This window comes from Stomoxys calcitrans, chromosome 2 (genome assembly GCF_963082655.1).
Source record: "Stomoxys calcitrans chromosome 2, idStoCalc2.1, whole genome shotgun sequence".
In the NCBI taxonomy this organism is placed as follows: Eukaryota; Metazoa; Arthropoda; class Insecta; order Diptera; family Muscidae; genus Stomoxys; species Stomoxys calcitrans.
In genome coordinates, this window is record NC_081553.1 from 173,518,269 (window position 1) to 173,541,949 (window position 23,681).

The 23,681-nt window shown below is 38.7% G+C and overlaps 1 protein-coding gene across 1 annotated transcript; it reads right to left on the reverse strand.

Annotated features, from left to right (window-relative positions):
- Positions 1 to 8,613: 8,613 nt before the first annotated feature.
- LOC106087275 (uncharacterized) lies at positions 8,614 to 22,732 on the reverse strand. Its single transcript, XM_013252264.2, has 3 exons — positions 22,526 to 22,732; positions 9,303 to 9,793; positions 8,614 to 9,236 (listed from the first exon to the last, which is right to left on the reverse strand). Exons 1-3 carry the CDS (start codon positions 22,716 to 22,718, stop codon positions 8,673 to 8,675), a joined length of 1,248 nt encoding a protein of 415 aa, XP_013107718.2. The 5' UTR covers positions 22,719 to 22,732; the 3' UTR covers positions 8,614 to 8,672.
- Between the last annotated feature and the right edge of the window lie 949 nt (positions 22,733 to 23,681).

A 23,681-nucleotide genomic window follows, 5' to 3' on the forward strand; every position in this document is an offset into this window, starting at 1 on the left:
GAACCATACTTGGCACAATTATTGGAAGTCATAACATAACTCTACATGCAAAAATACAGCCAAACAGGTAATAGACCAATTTGAACCATGCAAAATGCAAAATTTGCCCATGAACATTCCACTAAGGAACAGGGGCAAACTCCTCACATATCAATGAGTGCAGTCCGATTCATGTTTGAGCTCAGTGATAAGGGACCTCCTTTTTATAGCCGAGTCCGAACGGCGTGCCGCAGTGCGACACCGCTTTGGAGAGAAGTTTTAAATGGCATAGTACCTCACAAATGTTGCCAGCATTAGGAGGGGAAAACCACCGCTGAAAATTTTTCTGATGGTCTCGACAGGATTCGAACCAAGGCGTTCAGCGTCATAGGCGGACATGCTTACCTTTGCGCTACGGTGGCTTCCATACTTTCAACTATACTTGGCACAATTTTTGGAAGTCATAACAGATCACTACATGTAAAATACAGCCAAATCGGACAAAAATTGTGGCTTGTAAGGGCTCAAGAAGTCAAATCGGGAGATTGGTTTATATTGGAGCTATATCAGGTTTAAGACCGATTTAGACCTTACTTGGCACAGTTATTGGAGGTCATTGGGGAACACCATGTGCAAAATTAAGGCAAAATCGGATTAAAATTTTAGCTTCTAGGGGCTGAAGAAGTCAAATCGGGAGATCCACATGACGTTTCTCTCTCAAATCTCGTAATTATATCCACCATCGAAGGATGGGGGTATATTCATTTTGTCATTCCGTTTGCAACACATCGAAATATCCATTACCGACTTACAAAGTATATATATTCTTGGTCAGCCAAAAATCTAAGACGACAGTTTTTAAAAATAAAGATATTGAGCTGAAACTTTGCGCAGATTCTTTTTTTGTCTATAAGCAGCTTAAGTTCGAAAATGGGCTATGTCGGACTACATCTTGATATAGCCCCCATATAGACCGATCCGTCGTTTTAGGGTCTAAGGCCCATAAAAGTCACATTTATTATCCGATTTTGCTGAAATTTGGAACAGTGTGTTGGGTTAGGCCACTCGATATCCGTCTTCAATTTGTTATCCGATTTTGCTGAAATTTGGAACAGTGTGTTGTGTTAGGCCACTCGATATCCGTCTTCAATTTGGATGAACCCAGATCGGTTCATATTTGGATATAGCCGCCATATAGACCGATCTCTCGATTTAAGGTCTTGCGCCCATAAAATGCGCATTTACTGTCCGATGTCGCCGAAATTTGGAACAGTGAGTTGTGTTAAGCCCCTCGACATTCTTTTGCAATATGGCACAGATTAGGCCAGATATTTCGATATAGCTGCTATGTGGCATAAGGTATGCATTTTTCACCGAATTTTGTGGAAAGTTGCCCCTTCTTTCTGGTAAACACATAGCGAGAAAATTTACTTTTTCTAAAGCTCATGTAGAGTAGCTCCATGAAAAATGGCGGAAAGTTGTGCTATCTGGTGAAAAAGGCGCGTGATGCTTGTTGAAAAGACATTCTAAAACAAGTAAAAAGGCGTTAAGTTCGGCCGGGCCGAACTTTAGATACCCACCACCTTGGGTATATGTGTAAATCACCTTTCGTCAAAATCCGGTGAAAAATGCATACCTTATGCCCCATTGCAGCTAAATAGAAATATATATGTAAAAAATAAGTACAAGTCATTGTTCAATTGGGTATAACAAAATATTGGTCTTTTTAGTAGTAATATCCAAATATAAATCGATCTGAACGATATACGATATCGGTACATAAGGCACCTATATCCTAATCTGGACCGATTTGGGCTAAGTTGCAGAAAAATGTCGAAGGGTCTAACAGAACTCACAGTCCCAAATTTCGGTGAAATCGGACAATAATAGCGCCCTTTATGGGGCCAAAACCTTAAATCGAAAGATGGTCTATGTGGCAGCTATATCCAAATCTGGACCGATCTGTCCATATTGCAGAAGTATGTCAAGGGACTCAACTTAACTCACAGTCCCAAATTTCCGCGACATAGGACAATAAACGCGCCTTTTATGGGTACAAAACCTTAAATCGAGAGATCGGTCTATATGGCAGCTATATCCAAATTTGGACCGATCTGGGCCAAATTGAAGGAAGATGTCGAAAGTCTTAACACAACTCACTATCCCAAATTTCAGCAGAATCGGATAAAAAATGTGGCTTTTATGGGAAAAAAAGGAAAAAAAAAGATTTCATTTCATATTTTTATGTAATGAACCCACAGTGCATGATAAATTTTGTGGGTTTTCTTTTTGGCTAACACATACTTATACACATGCATATATATTCGTTTATAATCTAATAATTGCAATTTATAATATCAATTTTTTTTTTGTTCTTATCATGTGCTTGGTTTTTCTGTTCATTTTTATTCCTTTGAAGTATAAAATAAAAATATTTCCCACCGCAACGAAAATCCAACGCATGCCAATTTATTTAAAACCAAATATGGTTTTATTAGTGTAGAGTTTGGAGTGGCTGATCTGTTTGTATCATCTTTCATATACATATGTATGTATGTATGCTTTTAGTTTGTTAAGCGTCATTCTTTAAAGTCGTATACATATGTTCACAAGTGTCGTTTGGTTTTCCTTGCGTGTTTTCCAGGAGTTTGGGTAGTGTGAATTTCTAGTCTATGGTGGATATAATTGTTAAAATTCGAAAATTTATATACAGATGCGTTTCATTACGAAAATTCTATTTGGAACAAGAGAAGAAGTCATGTAAATCATAGTGTGGTTCACATGGAGGGTACGAAAAAATTTATTAATGCATCAACTAAAGAAACTTTTCCAAACAAACCGATTATTAACAAGTAAAAGCGTGCTAAGTTTGGCCCGACCGAATCTTATATACCCTTCACCATTGATCGCATTTGTCGAGTTCTTTCCCGGTATCTCTTTTTAGACAAACAAAGGATAAAAGAAAATAATTGCTATGCTAATAGAATTGAGTGTTGGAGACCATAGTAGTATATGTAAAATTTCAGTCAAATCGGATAAGAGTTGGGCCTTTTAGGGGCTCAAGAAGTAAAATAGGCAGATCGGTTTATAGGGGAGCTATATCAGGCTGAAGACCGATTCAGACCATATTTGACCCGTATATTGAAGGTCATGTACAAAATTTCAGTCAAATCGGATAATAATTACGCCCTCTTGAAGCCTAAGACGTCAAGATCCCAGATCGGTTTATGCGGCAGCTATATCAGGTTATGAACCGATTTGAACCATATTTGACATAGTTATTGGAAGTCATAACAAAACACCTCATGCAAAATTTCAGCTAAATCGGATAGGAATTGCGCATTCTAGTTGGTCAAGAAGTCAAAATCCAAGATCGGTTTATATGGCAGCTATATGAAGTTATAGACCGATTTAAACCGTACTTGGCACAGCGAAATTTCAGCCAAATCGGATGAGAATTACGCCCTCTAAAGGCTCAAGATTATTAAGTGCAGTTGTTGGAAGTGATACCAAAACACATCGTGCAAAATTTCATTCCAATCAGATAAGAATTGCGCCCTCTAGAGGCTCAAGAAGTCAAGACCTAAGATCGGTTTATATGGTAGCTATATCAAAACATGGACCGATTAGGCCCATTTACAATCCCAACCGACCTACACCTGTAAAAAGTATTTGTACAAAATTTCAAGCTCCTAGCTTTACTCCTTCCAAAGTTAGCGTGCTTTCGACAGACAGACGGACGGATAGAGAGACGGACGGTCTTGGCTAGATCGACTTAAAATGACATGACGTACAATAATATATATATTTTATGGGGTCTCAGACGCATATGTCGAGGTATTACAAACAGAATGACGAAGTTAGTATACCCCCATCCTATGGTGGAGAGTATGAACATAATTTCGAGATTTTCGATTATTCAAAATTAATTTTTATCCACAATATTCAAAGCTGAAGAATAATAATTTGGATTTGGCGCAAAAATATTTGACCCATTCTAGTATACAGTGTTCGTCTCTTAATTTAATTTTTTTATTATTGGCTAATAGCAGTAAAAGTGTATACCATTAGAGAATGACATGTGATTTTCCTTTTTGCACTTAATCAATTTCATATGCGATAAGAAAAACAGTGGTAAGAGTATAGAAATTACACCTCATATGACACGATAAACATAACAATTTTTGGTATACCCTGCACCATAGGATGAGGGTATACTAATTTCGCCAGTCTGTTTGTAAAACGTCGATATACTGATCTGAGATATAACAAAATGCAAATTTTGCCCATGAACATTCCACTAAGGAACAGGGGCAAACTTCTCATATATCAATGAGTGCAGTCCGATTGAAGTCTAAGCTCAATGATAAGGGGCCTCCTTTTTATAGCCGAGTCCGAACGGTGTGCCGCAGTGCGATACCTCTTTGGAGAGAAGTTTTACATGGCATAGTACTTCACAAATGTTGAGAAGAAATCCACCGCTAAAAATTTTTTTTGATGGTCTCGCCTGGATTCGCTGCCTGGCGTTCAGCTTCATAGGCGGACATGCTAACCTCTGTGCTACGGTGGCCTCCATCTGAGGCTCAACAAAGTACATATCTTCTTGATGGTCTTGACATTCTCTATCGATTAAGCCATGTCCGTCGGACTGTCGAAGGCGCGCTAACTTTCGAAGGAATAAAGCTAGGTGCTTGAAACTTTGCACAAATACTTTCTATAGGTGTAATTGTGAATGGGCCAAATCGGTCCCTGTATTGATATAGTTGATAAATAAATCAATCTTGAATATTGACTTCTTAAGCCACTTGCGATTTTGAGCCTTGAGCGATTTTGCTGAAATGTTGTATAATGTGATTTGTTATGACTTCCAACATCCATATCAAATATGGTTGAAAACGATTGTTTACCTGATATAGCTGCCATATAAACCCATCGCCCAAATTGATTTCTTGAGTCTCTAGAAGCCGCAATCATAATCCGATTTGGCTGCATTTTTGCACGTTACGATTTGTTATGACTTTCAACAGCCGTGTCTAGTACAATCGAAACCGGTTGATAGCCGGATGTAGCTGCCATATAATCCAATGTCCCTATTTGAGGACATCGGCGCCCTCTAGAGGGCGCAATTACTATACGATTTGGCTGAAATTATGAATGTGGTATGTTTGTATAACTTCTAACTGCCATGACAGGTGCGCTTTATATCGGTCTATAACTTGATTAGTTCCCATATATTTCAAAACGTCAGTCAAGGATCTTGTCGCATGCGATCCATGATGGAGGGTATATAAGATTCGGTCTGGTCGAACTTAATGCGATTTTACTTGTTTATATAAAATTCGTATAGCTGTGCTGCAGGTGGCTATGAACTACCAGATTTAAATATCAAATTTGTAGTTGGTAAGTTTAAGTTTAGGCTGTTATTACAAGTTATAATCAGATAACTTGGACTATAACGGTATGGAAATAATGAAGTGTATTCGATAGTAACTGAATAGCACGACCAGCGCCGTGCCTGATAAGCTTCCGCTGTAAGGTAAAAATCAATTAGATAATATTCGGAAGACTACTCAGTGGAAGACAAGATACGCTTGATTGTCCAAGCATAAAAGACATTGACGGCAATGTCAAGTCGAAATGGATTTAATCGATTTCTACCGCCGATTGCTTCGGCTTTTTTTAGCTAAGGTTGCAATAGATACGACATTTATCCTTATAGGTTAAAATAAATAAACCGAAATGGAGGGTTTTAGAAAAAAAAAAAATCAAAAAAACACAAAATCCCCAAAATCGAAAGTGGACCTATTTCGGACAATATAGGTATCAAATGAAAGGTATTGGAGAGAAGAATACGAATATGATATTAAAAACTGAGTTAAAGTACCTCAATCTTGATTTGTGGCCCGAATTTCAAAATTCATTTTTGCAGGATAGTGCTCGAAAAAAATCAAAACTAAATACGGTACGAGATTTTTTCCCCAAAATACCCACTTCGAATAAAGATTATTTAAAAATCGGTCTTTGTACCAAGTTTGCTGCGGAGGCTACAAATATTGTGTGGTGCAAAAAATTTTTTGCATGTGTTTAGGGCACATATGAAGAAAACAAACATTAGCCCGAATGGGAGATCTGGACTTTTGAAAGCTCGAGTGGTTTTTATACCCACCACCGAAAGATGGGGGTATATTATTTTTGTCATTCCGTTTGCTACACATCGAAATATACATTTTCGACCCTATAAAGTATATATATTCTTGATCAGCGTAAAAATCTAAGACGATATAGCCATGTCCGTCCGCTTTCCGTCCGTCTGTCTGTTGAAATCACGCTACAGTCTTTAGAAATATAGATATTGAGCTGAAACTTTGCACTTATCTTGATATAGCCCCCATATAGAACGATCCTCTGATTTAGGGCCTGAGGCCCATAAAAATTTCATTTATTATCCGATTTTGCTGAAATTTGGGACAGTGAGTTGTGTTGGGCTCTTCGACATCCTTCTTCAATTTGGCGCAGATCGGTCCAGATTTGCATATAGTTGCCATACAGGCCGATTTCTCGATTTAAAGTCTTGGCCACATAAAAGGTACATTTATAATCCGATTTCGCTCAAATTTGACACAGTGACTGATATTAGGTTTTTCGACATCCATGTCGTTTATGGTTCAGATCGGTCTGTATTTGGATATGGCTACCAAAAAGACCAATATTTTTTTCTTCAAAATTGAACAATGACTTGTACTAATTAGAACACTCAATATCCGTGTCGAATTTGGTCAAAATCGGAGATCGGTTAAATCGGATATGGCAGCTATGTCCAAATCTGGACCGATCTGGGCCAAAGTGAAGAATTACGTCGAAGGGCCTAATACAACTCACTGTCCGAAATTTCGGCAAAATCCGACAATAAGTGCGCCTTTTATGGGCCCAAGACTTTAAATCAAGAGGTCGGTCTATATGGCTGCTATATCCAAATCTGGACCGATTCGGGCCAAAATGCAGAAAGTTGCGGAGGAGCGTAACACAACTCACTATTTCAAATTTCGGCGAAATCGGACAATAAATTCGCCTTTCATGGGCCTAAAACCTTATATCCAGAGATCGGTCTTATCTGGGCCAAATTGGAGAGGGATATCGAAGGGCCTAACACAACTCACTGTCCCAAGTTTCGTCGAAATCGGACAATAAATGCGCCTTTTATAGTCCAGAACCTTAAATCGAGAGATCGGTCTATATGGCAGCTATATCCAAATATGGACCGATCTTAACCAAATTTCGGAAAATTATCGAAGGGCCTAATGCAACTCACTGTCATAAATTTCGGCGAAATCGGATAATAATTGCGTCTTTTATGGGCCTAAAACCTTAAATCGAGAGATCGGTCTATATGGCAGCTATGTCCAAATCTGGACCGATCTGGGCCAAAGTGAGGAATTACATCGGAGGGCCTAATACAACTCACTGTCCCAAATTTCGGCTAAATCGGACAATAAGTACGTCTTTTATGGGCCCAAGACCTTGTATCGAGAGATAGGTCTATATGGCAGCTATATCCAAATCTGGACCGATTTGAGTCAAAATGCAGAAAGTTGTCGAGGAGCGTAACAAAACTCACTGTCCCAAATTTCGGCGAAATCGGAAGAAAGTTGTCGAGTGGCCTAACGGAACTTTCTGTCCCAAATTTCAGCAAAATCGGATAATAAATGAGGCTCGGTCTATATGGGGGCTATATCAAGATATAGTTCGATGTAGGCCATCTTCGAACTTAACCTGCTTATGGACAAAAAAAAGAAATTGTGCAAAGTTTCAGCTCAATATCTCTATTTTTGTACCCTCCACCATAGGATATGGGTATACTAATTTCGCCATTCTGTTTGTACCATGAAATTTTTAACGACGTTTTTGTTATGATATCCGACAACTGTACCAAGTATGGTTCAAATCGGTCCATAACCTGATATAGCTGTCATACAAACCGATCTTGGATTGTGAGTTCTTGAGCCTCTAGAGGGCGCTTCTTTAGCCCCTACAAGGCGCAATTCTTAACCAAATGAACTGAAATATCAAACAATAACTTCTACAATGTTCAGCATTCACTTATGGTCCGAATCGGACTATAACGTGATATAGCTCCAATAGTATGACAGTTCTTATTCAATATTAGTTGTTTGCCTAAAAAGAGATACCGCGCATAGAACTCGACAAATGCGATCCATGGTGGAGGGTATATAAGATTCGACCCGGCCGAACTTAACACGCTCTTACTTGTTAAAGACTGTAGCGTAATTTCAACACACAGACGGACGGACATGGCTAAATCGTCTTAGATTTTTACGCTGATCAAGAATATATATGCTTTATAGGGTCGGAAATGGATATTTCGATGTGTTGCAAACGGAATGACGAAATGAATATACACCCATCCTTCTAAATCGCTTATCGATGTAATTAATATTAGGAAAATTATGCATAGTTTTGTCGAACTGTCTTCAGTCACTTCTCATAAATTTGCCTTTCTAGCCATATTTAGTTTATATTTTAAAATATGTGATAACAATTATTAACAGATATTTTTGTAGTATGCATTAACACTAGCCACCATGACATGGCAAAATAATTAAAAAAAAAAAATAAATGTAATTATAAAAAATTTAATTAATATATAAGCGTAAATAAAATAACAGGTACAAATTCTAAAAGCAGAAGGCTCCACGGTCTTGTAGCCAAGGTAGTATGGCCTCAATATGCTTGCGATAGCGATCGTTGCTAAACATTAGTCGCTTGAATGCATCTCCCTCATTACCATCACCCATGAAATTGTCGAGATTGGCATTTTCCGTGGGGTCCAAGAGTACTACTCCCATCACACCGCCAGCAGATGATAAACCCCACAAGCCATATTTGAAAAGCATTATGTGCAGCTCGCTAAGCTTTGGTATAGGCTTGGAGTATTTAAGCAATTTCAAATTTTCACTCAAGTGACTATGGTAGAATTTAATGAAGTAATCGAACTTCTTTAATTTGATTTCCAAATTAGTAGAGGACAATATGAAGTAGTACAGATCCTGGGCAGGTGTGCCATATTTGGGCATTTGATAGTCAATGAGGTAAGTTTCTTTGATTTTGCCAAAGGCATCATATTGAAACATAATATTGTTGCACCAACAATCACCGTGGTTCAGCACATTGAATTCCTTGGGAGTAAATTTGGTAATACGATACATGGCTTCAACGGTATCCTCTTTGCCAAACTTTTCCTTTAAAAAAGAAATGAACGTTTATTACATTTGGTTCCTACATATTTTCAATCTATAGTGACTTACCATGTCTGTTTGGTACACCTCATAGTTCGAATAGCTTTTGGCACAATCGATGAAGGTATTTGTGAATTTTTCCTGCACCATTCGCATCATGGGTTTAGTTTCCTCTCGAAACATGCTGTACAAGTATTTATCTTCATATTGGCCAATTTTCTCTGCATAAACTGCAGAGGCTGCGTGCCACAGTGCCAATTTCTTTAGGACAGATTCTGTGTGATCCATATCCAGACCTTCTAGTCGATTGGCATTTTTGAAACCTCGTGGTGATAGATTCTCAAGTAGCACATAAAGCTCTTGGGTGTCCAGTTTATAGCTTTTGGGACCAAAATTGACCTGCTTTCCAGCATCGGCATAAAGTTTTTCAAAGGCTGGCACAATGTCATCATACATGCCTTTTTCGACGTCAAACATATTGTGCGACTTGAGCATTTCACGTATCATATCTGAATCGTGGCAAGTTTTAACCATGAAAGACATTGATTTTGATGATCCATCTGATAAAGACAAAAAGAAGATTAATTTTTGGAAAAAGATTTAGAACAAGTAAGGAAAGGCAAAAGTCTAGCGGTGACGACTATATACCCATAACTCTTTTTTTTTTGACCATAAGCAGGTTAAGTTCGAAGATGTGCTAAATCGGACTCTATCTTCATATAGACCGATCCGCCGATTTAGGGTTTTAGGCCCATAAAAGCCACATTTATTATCCAATTTCGCTGAAATTTGGGACAGTGAGTAGTGTTAGGCCCTTCGACAACCTTCGTCAATTTGGCTCAGATCGGTCCAGATTTAGATATAGCTGCCATATAGACAGGGCTAAATTATCAATTGGGCCAAGATGGATTTCTATCTGTGAAGAATTAGAATAAGAATTTGGTCCAAGGTGTCTACGGGGCCTTCCCAACTACAAACCCCCTTAAACGGGTATGTATGTCCTACGTCACAAAATGGCTATAAAAAGAAAGTTCTTTGGGAGTTGCCTACGAATTTGATGTACACAATTGGGACTGAGTCTGGGACCGGCGCACCCGCTAAATACCCTTCAATAGGACGTGTAGTGCGATCGGGTAAGTATGGGAATTTAACGAATGGTCTATGACAGTAAAGTTCGAGTCTTATGTTGATATAAGCATTAAAGTATCTGGGTCACGTCCTTCTGTCCTGCCGTTCAACCGGACATGTAGATCCTGAGATTAAAAGACTCAAATAAATTGTCATTTGGGTCTTAGCGTCGGGAAGACCGACCCGTTCTTCCCAATAAAAACAACACCAAACTATCATGTAGGACGACCGAGTATATATTATACTCAGATGAAAGTCCTATCCCACCCAAAAAAGAGGAATTAAAAAAAATATATGAAGGACGATCAGGATAGAATATAAAAGGTCTTTGGTAGTAGAGTACATTTTTATACCCTCCACCATAAGATGGGGGGTATACTAATTTCGTCATTCTATTCGTAACTACTCGAAATATTCGTCTGAGACCCCATAAAGTATATATATTCTTGATCGTCGAGAAATTTTATGTCGATCTAGCCATGTCCGTCCGTCTGTCTGTCGAAAGCACGCTAACTTCCGAAGGAGTAAAGCTAGCCGCTTGAAATTTTGCACAAATACTTCTTATTAGCGTAGGTCGGTTGGTATTGTAAATGGGCCATATCGGTCCATGTTTTGATATAGCTGCCATATAAACCGATCTTGGGTCTTGACTTCTTGAGCCTCTAGAGTGCGCAATTCTAATCCGATTGGGATGAAATTTTGCACGACGTGTTTTGTTATGATATCCAACAACTGTGCCAAGTATGGTTCAAATCGGTTTATAACCTGATATAGCTGCCATATAAACCGATCTGGGGTCTTGACTTCTTGAGCCTCTAGAGTGCGCAATTCTTATCCGATTGGAATGAAATTTTGCAGGCCGTGTTTCGTTATTATATCCAACAACTGTGCCAAGTATGGTTGAAATCGGTCCATAACCTGATATAGCTGCCATATAAACCGATCTTGGGTCTTGAATTCTTGAGCCTCTAGAGTGCGCAATTCTTATCCGATTGAAATGAAATTTTGCACGACGTGTTTTGCTATGATATCCAACAACTGTGCCAAGTATGGTTCAAATCGGTCCATAACCTTATATAGCTGTCATATAAACCGATCTTGGGTCTTGACTTCTTGAGCCTCTAGAGGGCGCAATTCTTATCCAATTTGAATGAATTTTGGCACGTAGTATTCTGTTATGATATCCAACAACTGTGCCAAGTATGGTTCAAATCGGTTCATAACCTGATATAGCTGTCTGTTCATAAAAATATGAACACAATCTATACATTAGAATAATCTTAAGGTGGAGTAATAAAATATCTTAAGCATACTTTTCTTATCAAAATAGTTCAGGTCATTAGGATCATTTATCCCTACTCTTTCAATAGAGATTGTTTATCTCTTTACAGTTTATGGTTTCTTAATGCATATCTAATGTAGCCATAAAGTAAATGAGTTTACAAGCGATAATTGTTTAGGGTTTTCCTGCCGCGCATATGGAAGACGCTTAGGTAGTTTATGACCGGCTTATCACTTAAAAGGGACGCTGTAATTAGGTACTGTTGTTATTCGTCTAATAAGGAAGATAAGATTGTTCGCTTAGTGTAGTTTAAGAATTAGTTGGTAAGATAGTATATAAACAGGATTGAATGGCATAATAAATTAGAATTGAAAATACAGCCAAACCGTACGGGTGTTTTCATTTTTCAGCTTAAACATTGGTCAGCTTAACATTGGTCCTTCGAACCCGATAGAAAATCAGCGGCCGTAAAAAATATTAAAAAAAAAAAACAGATCAAAAATAAAACAGGAAAAGGAATTCCTTAAAATATAAAGCCAAAAAAAAAAAAAAAAAAATCAAAAAAGCCAAGAAGAAAGGCAACTACAAAAAAAAAACAGCGCTAAGAAAATATATATGTAAAAAAAATACAAATAGCCAAAAAAAAAAGAAGGCAAAAACAAAAATTAAAAAAAAAAAATATATCAAAAAAAAAAAAAACAAAACCAATTAATAACAGCTAAAAGGCAAATACTAAAAAAAAAAAACAAATAATAAAAATGTCGGCAGATAGACATATTCTTTACAAAATTCAAAATAAAATCCTTAAGGAAATCATTGAGATTTCTGGAAAACTAAAGACGGAGAAGTTCAGAAAGGCTACATTGGAAAGTACGTCCAAGTCGCTAGAGAATAAAATGGAGGAAGCAAAGCTAAATAATTATAAATTAGAGCAACTTGGGCCGAATAGCGATGTCTACTTCAAGGACAACATCTGGGAGAGAATTGAGAGTTCCTATGAAAAATGCAAGGAACACATGCAACAAATTAGAGAGGAGCCCGAAAATGAGGAAACCGGAAGCGAAAAAGTGGAGCTGGCGCTGCTGACAAATCCTACAACGACAACTGAGCACGAAAAGGGTGCAAGGAAAAAAGAGAACCAAGGAGCAGTAATGGAACAATTTCGGGCATTACAGGAAAACATGCTACTTCAATTTCAAACACAGCAGGAGCAACTGAAGAGACAGCAGGAGATATTTCAAAAGAAAATGGAGCAGATGCTACAAGAGCAATTATATGAGAAGAAGAGAGAAGTCACCCAGCAAGTAGAAGAGCGAGCAGCGTTGAAGGAATTGACCATAGCCACCCCACATACCAATAGTGAGAGAAAAAATGCAGTGCTGTCTCAATTCCGCAGAAGGATCATGAAGTTTTCCGATGCCATGGAAGCAGATATTTCTGGGGTCTCCATATATGCTCTAGAAAATATGAAGTCTATGTGGGAAAAACAATTCGACGACATCAAGCGGCTTCATTTGGAATTAACCACAGAACATGGAATGGAAGAAGTGGATGAAGAACTGGAAGACATAGAAGAAAAAATGAACACAAAAATACAAAATATAATTGTAAAGATGAGTGGCTTGAAAGAAGAATCACAGACTGTGGAATTAAAAAGGATAGAGATTCCATGCTTCAATGGAAATGTGGAGGATTGGAATTCCTTTCATGACCTGTTTAAGAAAATGGTAGATGGAAACTCTCAATTATCCGAAGTTCAAAAACTGTACTACCTAAAAACGAATTTAAGAGGAGATGCCTTCCGTTTAATTCAGCATCTGCAAGTCACAGACGCAAATTATAAAGCAGCATGGGAATTGCTGGAGAAGAGATATAATAATAAAAGAATTTTGTTCACGAAACTAGTGGACAAGATTCTGGATCACCCAAGTATAAACAGCCAAGTGGCGGTGGGTCTAAGAAAATTGCTAGACAGCGTGAATGAGAGTATTCATGCTTTAAAAGCAATGGATATTCCTTTAGACCATGCGGATCCAATTTTAGCCCGAATTATCATACGTAAACTCGATAAGGAGGGGCTTATTCAGTATGAGCAAAATGTAAAAAAATCTAAAGAGATTCAAAGACTGGCAGATGTGTTGGACTTTCTGGAACAGCAGTATCAAGCACTGGAGGCTTCAACAAGCAGAAAACAATTCGTACCAGGACTATTTAAGCCGCAGGATAGATCTGGAATGGCGGAAAAGAAGCAATGCCGATTCTGCAAGTTTAATGGGCATGATATTGTTGCTTGTAGGAAATTTGCGGCACAGTCATCGAACGAGAGATATAGTTGGGTAAAGACAGCGCAGTTATGCCTCAAATGTCTCAAACACGGGAAAGATAAGCGGTGTTTGAGTGATAGCAAATGTCAGAAGTGCGGATTGAGTCATAACACACTAATCCATTTGGAGAGAATCAGCAACACGAAGGCAATGACAACAAACTCAGCAACAAATGTTCTTCTGGCTACCGCCCAAGTTCGTGTAAAGTCTTTACATGGAGAATACGTAACATTAAGGGCTTTAATTGACCAAGGATCCCAAATAACATCGGTATCGGAAGACGCAGCGCAGCTACTACAACTACCAAAGACGAAGACGGAGGTGAAACTACGAGGTCTCGGAGAAACCATGGTGGGAATGGCAAAATCTAAAGTACTAATGGAAATAAGACCTAGATTTGTCAGCAACACTAAAATCAAAGTGGAAGCACTAGTCCTGCCGAAACTAGCATCAGCTCATCCAGATAATAGCTTCCAATACAATATTGGAAGATGGAAGAACATTAATCTGGCCGATCCAAACTTCAACAAATCTGAAAGAATCGATATGGTAATTGGGGCCGACCTTTTCCCACAAATATTGGAGGGAGGAGTTCGTCATGATGAAGCGATTGTGGCACAAAACACGAAGTTTGGCTGGATCCTGTCTGGAAAAATACTAATGAGGCCTGGAAAAGGTAGCGGAAGGTATGTTGCTACCACAACTATTGAGCGATTTTGGGAAATTGAGGAGATAGAAGACGAAGAAACGATCATGGAAGATGATTATTGCTTAAAACTCTATGAAGAAACAACACGAGTAGACCAATCAGGAAGATTCGTCGTCAGGTTACCGTTTGCTGAAGACAAGGTATTGGGAGAATCACATAAAAGAGCAATGGCAAGATTTTTAAATATGGAGAAAAGACTGGAAGAATGTACGGAGTTGAGAGAAGAATATGTAAGGACGATAGATGAGCTAATATCAATGGGGCACATGGTGAAGGTAGAGACGAAAAAACTAGCGAAGTATTATATGCCCCATCAAGCGGTTGTCCGAGAAACCAGTCTTACCACTAAAGTAAGGGTTGTGTTCGATGCGTCATCAAAAACATCGAATGGAAAGTCGCTGAACGATATCCTTCATACAGGTCCCAAACTACAAAAGGACATATTCGACATCATTACTAAGTGGAGATCGTGGAGATTCGTCATATCAGCCGATGTGGAAAAAATGTTCCGACAAATTAAAGTAGAAGAGGAAGACCAGGAATATCAGTATGTACTCTGGAGAAATAGTAGGTCCGAGCCGGTGCAACAATATAAGCTCCCTACGGTCACATATGGCACGGCGTCAGCACCGTTTCTGGCCATAAGGACGCTTATAGAAATTGGTAAGAGATGTACAAATCAGGGCATTGGCAATAGAATAAAGGACGATTTCTATATGGACGATTTGCTAACAGGAGCAAATTCAAAGGAAGAGTGCCGGGATGTTCAAAAACTAATATCGAAAGAGCTAGAAACTTACGGTTTACATTTAAGAAAATGGATCGCAAATGCCCCTGAAGTTTTGTGTGCCGTAAGCAGAAGAGAAGAAAATGAAGTACTACAGATACGAGAAGATGAGTGTCTGAAAACATTAGGGTTACAGTGGAACCCAACCATGGATTGCTTCACATTCAACATGCAAATAGGCGGTGAAGATAGAGTAACTAAGAGATTGGCGTTGTCGAGTCTGGCAAAGATTTTTGATCCATTGGGTTGGCTGACCCCAGTAACGGTAACTGCCAAGCTATTCATTCAATATTTATGGAGGCAACAAATAGAATGGGACGTACCATTGGAGGAAAAATTGAGCGCTGATTGGAAGAGATTTGCGCAAAGTCTTCACTCGCTGAAAAGTTTGCAGATACCAAGATGGTTTCAAATAACACCATCTAGTGGAGCAGAGCTGCATGGATTTGCTGACGCGTCCGAAAAGGCATACGCAGCAGTAGTGTATCTGAAGGTTGAGTCTAAGATAATAATAGTGGCCGCAAAAAGCAAGGTAAATCCCATTAAAAATGCAAAGACTCTCCCAAAATTGGAATTATGTGCGGCACACCTCCTGGCGAAGCTACTTCAGAAGATCAAAAGGGTCTTGACATCAACCGCAAAAATGTATGCATGGAGTGATTCCATGATCACGTTAGCATGGATAAACAACTCAAAAAATAAAGACAAATTTATAAGAAATAGAGTCGTTGATATTTTGGAACGAATCCCTGAAGCGAAATGGGGATATGTTAAATCAAAAGAGAACCCAGCAGATTTGGGATCAAGAGGCGTTCCCCCCGAGACATTAATAACCACCAGGATATGGTGGGATGGGCCTGAATGGCTAGTGAAAGGTGAGCAAGAATGGCCCAAAAATAAACGAGAAGTTAGCAGTGTCAGCAGCGACAAGAATTTCAGCGGAAGAGAATGGCGTGTATGAGAAAATTATGCAATTTTCGTCATTCAAGAAACAACAAAGGGTCATGGCATACATACTACGGTTTATTAAAGGATTGAGAGGAACGAAAGCAGAAATAGAGCATTTAACTGCGATCGAGCTAGAAGAGGCTGAAATGAGAATAATTAAACTGCACCAGGAATTAGAATGGCCAGCGGAAATAAAACAATTAAAAGTATCAGGAGCCGTGGATCACCGAAGCAAATTAGCTTTATTACACCCGCAGTTAGACAGTCTTGGAGTGATGAGAGTCGGAGGAAGACTTCATTATTCAACATTACCGTATAATCAAAAACATCCGATTATTATCCAGAAGTCAAGGTTAGCTGGAAACATCATCCGACATACCCATTTCGAAACACTGCATGGAGGAAATAGGGTGATGGAAAACATGATACGAAGGAAGTACTGGATTATCGGTGCAAAGAGCAGAATAAAGTTATGTATAAGATGCTGCCCAACATGTATACGCTATCGAGGTGAAGTAAGAAATCAACTGATGGGGGACCTTCCAGCATGCAGAGTCAATATAAGCCAGCCATTTCAACATTGTGGAATTGATTATGCGGGTCCGATTCAACTAAGATGCTCCAAAACTAGGGGAACGAAAGCCATGAAAGGCTATGTTGCTGTTTTTGTTTGTATGGTGACTAAAGCTATTCATTTGGAAGCAGTGAGCGAGCTTACTACGGATGCATTTCTAGCAGCTCTTAGACGATTCTTTGCTAGGAGAGGCAAATCAAGCGACATCTATTCGGATAACGGAACGAATTTCGTTGGGGCGTCAAAACAGCTTGAAAAAGATTATGTAGAAGCCATAAAAAATAACTTTAAAGTAGCGCCGATCTTGGAAAATGAACAAGTAAAATGGCATTTTATTCCCCCGGCAGCTCCTCACTTCGGAGGAATATGGGAAGCAGCTGTTAAGTCAATGAAGCATCACCTGAAAAGAATTATTGGAGACACGAAGTTAACATATGAAGAAGTGAGCACAGTGCTGTCTCAGATTGAAGCGGTTCTAAATTCAAGGCCTTTACACGAACTCAGTAGCAGCACGGAAGATGTCGACACAATAACACCAGGCCACTTCTTAATTGGGCGACCATTGTTAGAAGCTCCGGCGAAAAGCGATGAAGGAGACTTGGGATGCGTTAACCGGTGGAAATTAATACAACGAATAAAAAATCATTTTTGGAGAAAGTGGAAGGAAGAATATTTAACATCCATGCAAAATCGAACAAAATGGAGAAAGAAAGAGCGGAATTTAGAGGTTGGACAAATGGTGATACTACGAAATGAGGATACTCACCCAGCTCGGTGGCCACTAGCAAAAGTCACAGAAGTACATACGGGCAAAGATGGAGTGGTAAGAGTGGTGACGGTTAAGACACAAAGTGGGGAATTGAAGAGACCGGTCCATAAGTTATGCCCGCTAGAGCACGAAGATGAAAGATTGGAGGAGAAGAATATGGAAAACTTGCAGCGGAAAAATGCGCAGTTAAGCACGACTAGGCGATTACCAAGTATACTGGGAAATCCCACAATGATGATGATTATGTTGGTAAACATTTGTATGTTGATGCCGACTAAAGCTACGTTTGTGCACGAGCTGAACAGTTCCACGGCAATGTACTTGGATCCGATATCACAGACCCATATGTCATCATCTTCATGGAATATGGTCATATATTTCGAAATGCGAAGTTATTTGGATGCTTTGGAGCTTGCAGCAAGATTACTGGACAAATCAAAAGAAATATGTCCGAGACTCCAAACATTTCAAGATCAGTGCTGGTCAGTTATAAGGAACATGGAATACAAAATAAGTAAAATAAAGGCGAATAATCGTTTATTCATGAAAGAAGATAGACGCCAGAAAAGAGGAGCTCCATTGAAGTTCGTAGGCTCTTTTCAACATTGGGTTTTCGGAGTGATGGACGACGAAGATCGCGTGGCAATGGAAAACAACGTGAGAAACCTATTAGCGAACCAGCATGATCTTAAAGAACTAGAAAGGAAGCAGACATCTGTAGTTGATGCTACGGTCAATCTGCTAAAGAGAACGACAGATGAAGTCAATTCGCACTTTACGGAAATGAAGTGCAAAATTGAGAACATAAGCGCCACAATGAACGAGAATTATTACGTTTATAGAGAATCAATTCGGTTCTTTATAATCACCAAAGAAATACACGAGAGTATCACAGAATGTGACGAGGCGCAGAAAGAGGTCATCGACGTATTGTTGGAAGTGAACAATGGTCACTTTCACCCCGTGCTCATGAGTCCCAGTCAACTGCAGTCTGAGATAATAAGAATACGTAATGCTCTACCAGAGAAGTATGTTTTACCCGGTAAAAGCACTGGTGCAGAACTGAAGGAGGTGTTGCATTTAATGAGAGGTCATGGGATGTTTGTAGGCACTCAGTTGGTAATCGACTTGAAAATACCTCTTTTCAATAGGCAGTCATCGCAGCTATACAGAGTTATTCCGATACCGTTTGAACGAAATAATGTCGTCATGATAGCGAGGACAAAGGCACCGTATATAGTGTACAATTTCGAATTGGATTCATTTCACTATCTAACGCAAGCCATGTTGAACGAGTGTAAAGGCACCTTGGATGATGAAATTGTTTGCGAAGAAAATTTTCCGTGGAGAGATGCGTCTACAAATGATTGCGAGTTAGCTCCTCTGAGGCCACACATAAACTTGAAGTGCACTTACGATGAAGTAGAAAACAGTCCATATTTTATACAGCTCAAACGCAAGGCAAACTGGTTATTCAAGATATTTGCTAACACAACAGCTCACGTGAAATGTTCGGACAAACAGCAAACCCTAATGGAGCTTCCACAGCAAGGTATTTTAGTCCTAGAGCCAGACTGTGCGGCAAGGATAGACCAAATCACATTGGTGGCGGTCCATCAGCAAAAGGATGAGATATCTTCCAAATTTCCCTCAGTTCTTTTGAAGGATGTGAGTCCGGCTGAAAGAGAAATCATAAAACCCCTTGGAAATGTACTGGTCAATCATCACGAAGAGATCAACCAACTGAAGAAGGTCGTGGACAATTTAAAGAAGGAAGGAATAAAATTAAGAGGCTTAGAGTTCCATCATTGGTCCGGTCATTTGGCATTTATTTTAGTTATAATAATATCAATAATTCTAATAATTCTATGCATAAGAGGAAAGATAAGGAAGAGGCGCATAGCTGCAATTCAGTTCCCAGGGGTGCCGACGGTCTAGAATGTTTATTTGCCGGCCGGGAGAATGTTCATAAAAATATGAACACAATCTATACATTAGAATAATCTTAAGGTGGAGTAATAAAATATCTTAAGCATACTTTTCTTATCAAAATAGTTCAGGTCATTAGGATCATTTATCCCTACTCTTTCAATAGAGATTGTTTATCTCTTTACAGTTTATGGTTTCTTAATGCATATCTAATGTAGCCATAAAGTAAATGAGTTTACAAGCGATAATTGTTTAGGGTTTTCCTGCCGCGCATATGGAAGACGCTTAGGTAGTTTATGACCGGCTTATCACTTAAAAGGGACGCTGTAATTAGGTACTGTTGTTATTCGTCTAATAAGGAAGATAAGATTGTTCGCTTAGTGTAGTTTAAGAATTAGTTGGTAAGATAGTATATAAACAGGATTGAATGGCATAATAAATTAGAATTGAAAATACAGCCAAACCGTACGGGTGTTTTCATTTTTCAGCTTAAACATTGGTCAGCTTAACACTGTCATATAAACAGATCTGGGGACTTGACTTCTTGAGCTTCTAGAGGGCGCAATTCCTATCCGATTTGTTATTGTTACTTTCAACAACTATGTCAAATAAAGTACAAGTTGGTTCATAACCTGATTTAGCTGCCATATAAACCGATCTGGGATTTTGACTTCTTGAGCTTCTAGAGGTCGCAATTATTATTCGATATGCCTGAAATTTTGTACGACGGATTCTCTGAAGACCACCGTAGCGCAGAGGTTAGCATGTCCGCCTATGACGCTGAACGCCTGGGTTCGAATCCTGGCGAGACCATCAGAAAAAATGTTCAGCTGTGGTTTTCCCCTCCTAATGCTGGCAACATTTGTGAGGTACTATGCCATGTAAAACTTCTCTCCAAAGAGGTGTCGCACTGCGGCACGCCGTTCGGACTCGGCTATAAAAAGGAGGCCCCTTATCATTGAGCTTAAAACTTGAATCGGACTGCACTCATTGATATGTGAGAAGTTAGCCCCTGTTCCTTAGTGGAATGTTCATGGGCAAAATTTGCAAAATTGTATTTGGATTCTCTTATGACCATTAACATACGTATTTTTATGGTCTGAATCGGTCTATAGTCCGATACAGCTCCCATAAAAATCGATCTCTCTATTTTACTTCTTGAGCCCACAAAGAGCGCAATTCTTATTCGAATTGGCTGACATTTTACACAGGTCTCCAACATATATATAATTTAATTGTGGTCCAAACCGGACCATATCTTAATATCGCGCTAATAGCAGAGCAAATCGTTTTTTATATCCTTTTTTTTTGCCTAAGAAGAGATGCCGGGAAAAGAATTCGACAAATGCGATCAATGGTGGAGGGTATATAAGATTCGGCCCTGCCGAACTTAGCACGCTTTTACTTGTTTACTCTTGAATTGGGATAGACACAGGAGGACCAATGGATCTTTAAAAATGTGGTTTTTGAGTGGTAGCTTTGAAATATGATTTTTAAAGTAAATAACCAAAACAAAAAAAAAAAAATTAGTGTAAAACTTTCATATACTTCCACTTTCAATATGCTTGACATTATAGGGCCAAACAAAATCGTGCTCTAGCACGATGCTGATATTATTTCAGGTTCCGGCCCCTAACTCCCTTTAAACCGGCCACGTTTGCCTACTATGGCAATAAGGGGCTCAAATAATACCTATTTGACAATAAAATACTGTCCAATATTGTGGTCAAGTGTTTGGCGGTCATCTTACCATATAAACTCCCCCTAAAAGAAAGGCTATTGGGGCTCATTTAAGGAGAATTTGAGTGTAGAACACTAGTCTGTTATTTTTTCAGTCTAAGTGCGTGGGTCACAGCCCCACCCTAGATTCCCTTTAAAGTGGACATATTTGTGTATTATGACAATAAGGGACTTAAATTTGATATCTGTTTTATGGCCAAGTGCTTCAGGGATGCCTCACCTAAATCTCCCTTAACCACATATATATACCGACTATAGCAATATGTAGCTGAAATGTGATTTTTCGGAGTAGAGTATAAATCTGATATCCACTTTCGGGGCAAAGACGGACTCCTCCCTTACTTTATTTTCAAATTCAATTTAAAATTTAGTTTATTTATAATAACAAAAAAACCAAAGATTTGAAATCCTTACTTAGGTTGAGATACCTAAGGGGGACGCAGATAAATGGAAATACAAACAAATATTGACAATATGGGGCTCAAATTAATGGAATTTGAGACTGGAGAACGAATCTGATATATGACGGTCCACCTCACCCCCAAATATACCCCCATACCGGAGTTATTTACCGACCATTGCAATATAAAGCTCAAATGAAAGGTATTTAGGAGTGGAGCACCAATATGATATCCACATTGGGCCGAAATATCTGAAAGGGCCTACCTGATAGAACTTTTCTGACCTTGCCAGTACAGAGCTCTTATAAAATAAGAGAGTGGGGGAAGGCGCAGCGGAGTGGGCCCTGACCAGCTAGTTTGATAATAAAATTCAATAATTTGCAATCGTTGTTCGTTGTATGACGATTCATGGTTAAATTATAGACCTAACTGAAGATGTTTGACAGTGAAACAAAACACGAAACATGCGTGAGATGTTTAAACCAGCGTTGCCAAAAAGATGATAGCTAAAAAATCACCCTTTATATGTACCACCCGATTTACACTTTTAGAGCTGTTACAAATTCATTTATCAATCAATCTTCACAATATTTTGGACGTTTTTTTCCCTCCACCTTTGATTGTGGTCAAAACATTTAGTTTTCACTTTCTTCCTAGTAGGTTTGTCATATCAGGTGTGCGTGAACAAATTACCAACTTACCTTGCAATTCCACTTCCACATTGATCTTCAATATAATGGTAGCATAATTTTCTCCCGCCGTCGATCCCGGCTTCACTTCAAATTTTGTAATATTTTTATATAAATTTACGTTTTCTTTTATAATTTTTTCAAATAACGACACATCGATCCATGCAGGAACGGGATTGGGCGTACTATTGGTTTGACTAGTCATTGCTACTAAGTCGACTGTTTTGTGGCTTTGCTAATTAGAAACTGATTACCCAACCTTTTGATAAACACACAAAATACTTGTTCGTTTTCTTTTAAACCCCAAAAAAAAAAGGTTTCGGATGAGTGAAAAAATAATATTATTATGAAATTCTAAAGATACCAATTATGATTCTCTACACAGAAAAAAATAAAAGGTAGGATCAATTAAGAAATTTGTACGTTCAATTGGCTGTAATCGGTACTATAAATGAATTTATATTGGTGATAAACAATTTTGCAATTTAGACTTACAGTAAACCCAAAAATTCAATTAAAGTCGTTAGGAATTCCATAAACCAATTATTTGAAATTGTTCTTTCTTTTAAGCGACTTTTTTTATTAATTTAAAAAAAAAAAATAAATAGTTTATATTTTTCACTTAAATGAAAACTTTTAATAGCGTATAAAACATGACTTAAATTGCTTAAAAATATAAATATATAAAAAAATAAGAAAAATTGTTGTTTCCATAATGAACATCTCTTCATTGTTGGGGACATGTTTTGTATAGAGTACTAGCCGAACGGGGCCCGCTCCGCTGCGCCTTCTTTAACTCTCTTATATCTTTTTAGGGTGGAGACACTTCGCCCTGAATGTAGATATCGAATTCGTGACACTGTAGCCTATGTCCGCCTATAATGTCTGCCTTCGCATCCTGGCGATAACTTCGGAAACATTTTAAAGCGGTGGTTATTCCATCTTAACGCTGACGACATTTGCAATAATGTAAATAATAAGAGGTGTCGCACTGGGGCTCGTCGTTCGGACTCGGCAAATAAAAAAAGGTCCCTTATTAATGAGTTTAAACTTGAATCGGAAAGCACTTAATGATGGGTGAGATATTTGCCCCTGCCCGATTCCTGGGCAAATGCCTTTTTTTGAGTCCTACAATACCGTTTTGGTAAATGTTTCCGGTTTAGGGGAT

Coding starts and splice junctions, on each gene's coding strand:
- LOC106087275 (XM_013252264.2), bottom strand. CDS start 22,718: ATGACTAGTCAAACCAATAGTACGCCCAATCCCGTTCCTGCATGGATC. Junction 9,794..22,525: donor TGTGGAAGTGGAATTGCAAG/GTAAGTTGGTAA, acceptor TGTCTTTATCAG/ATGGATCATCAAAATCAATG. Junction 9,237..9,302: donor AGGTGTACCAAACAGACATG/GTAAGTCACTAT, acceptor TCTTTTTTAAAG/GAAAAGTTTGGCAAAGAGGA.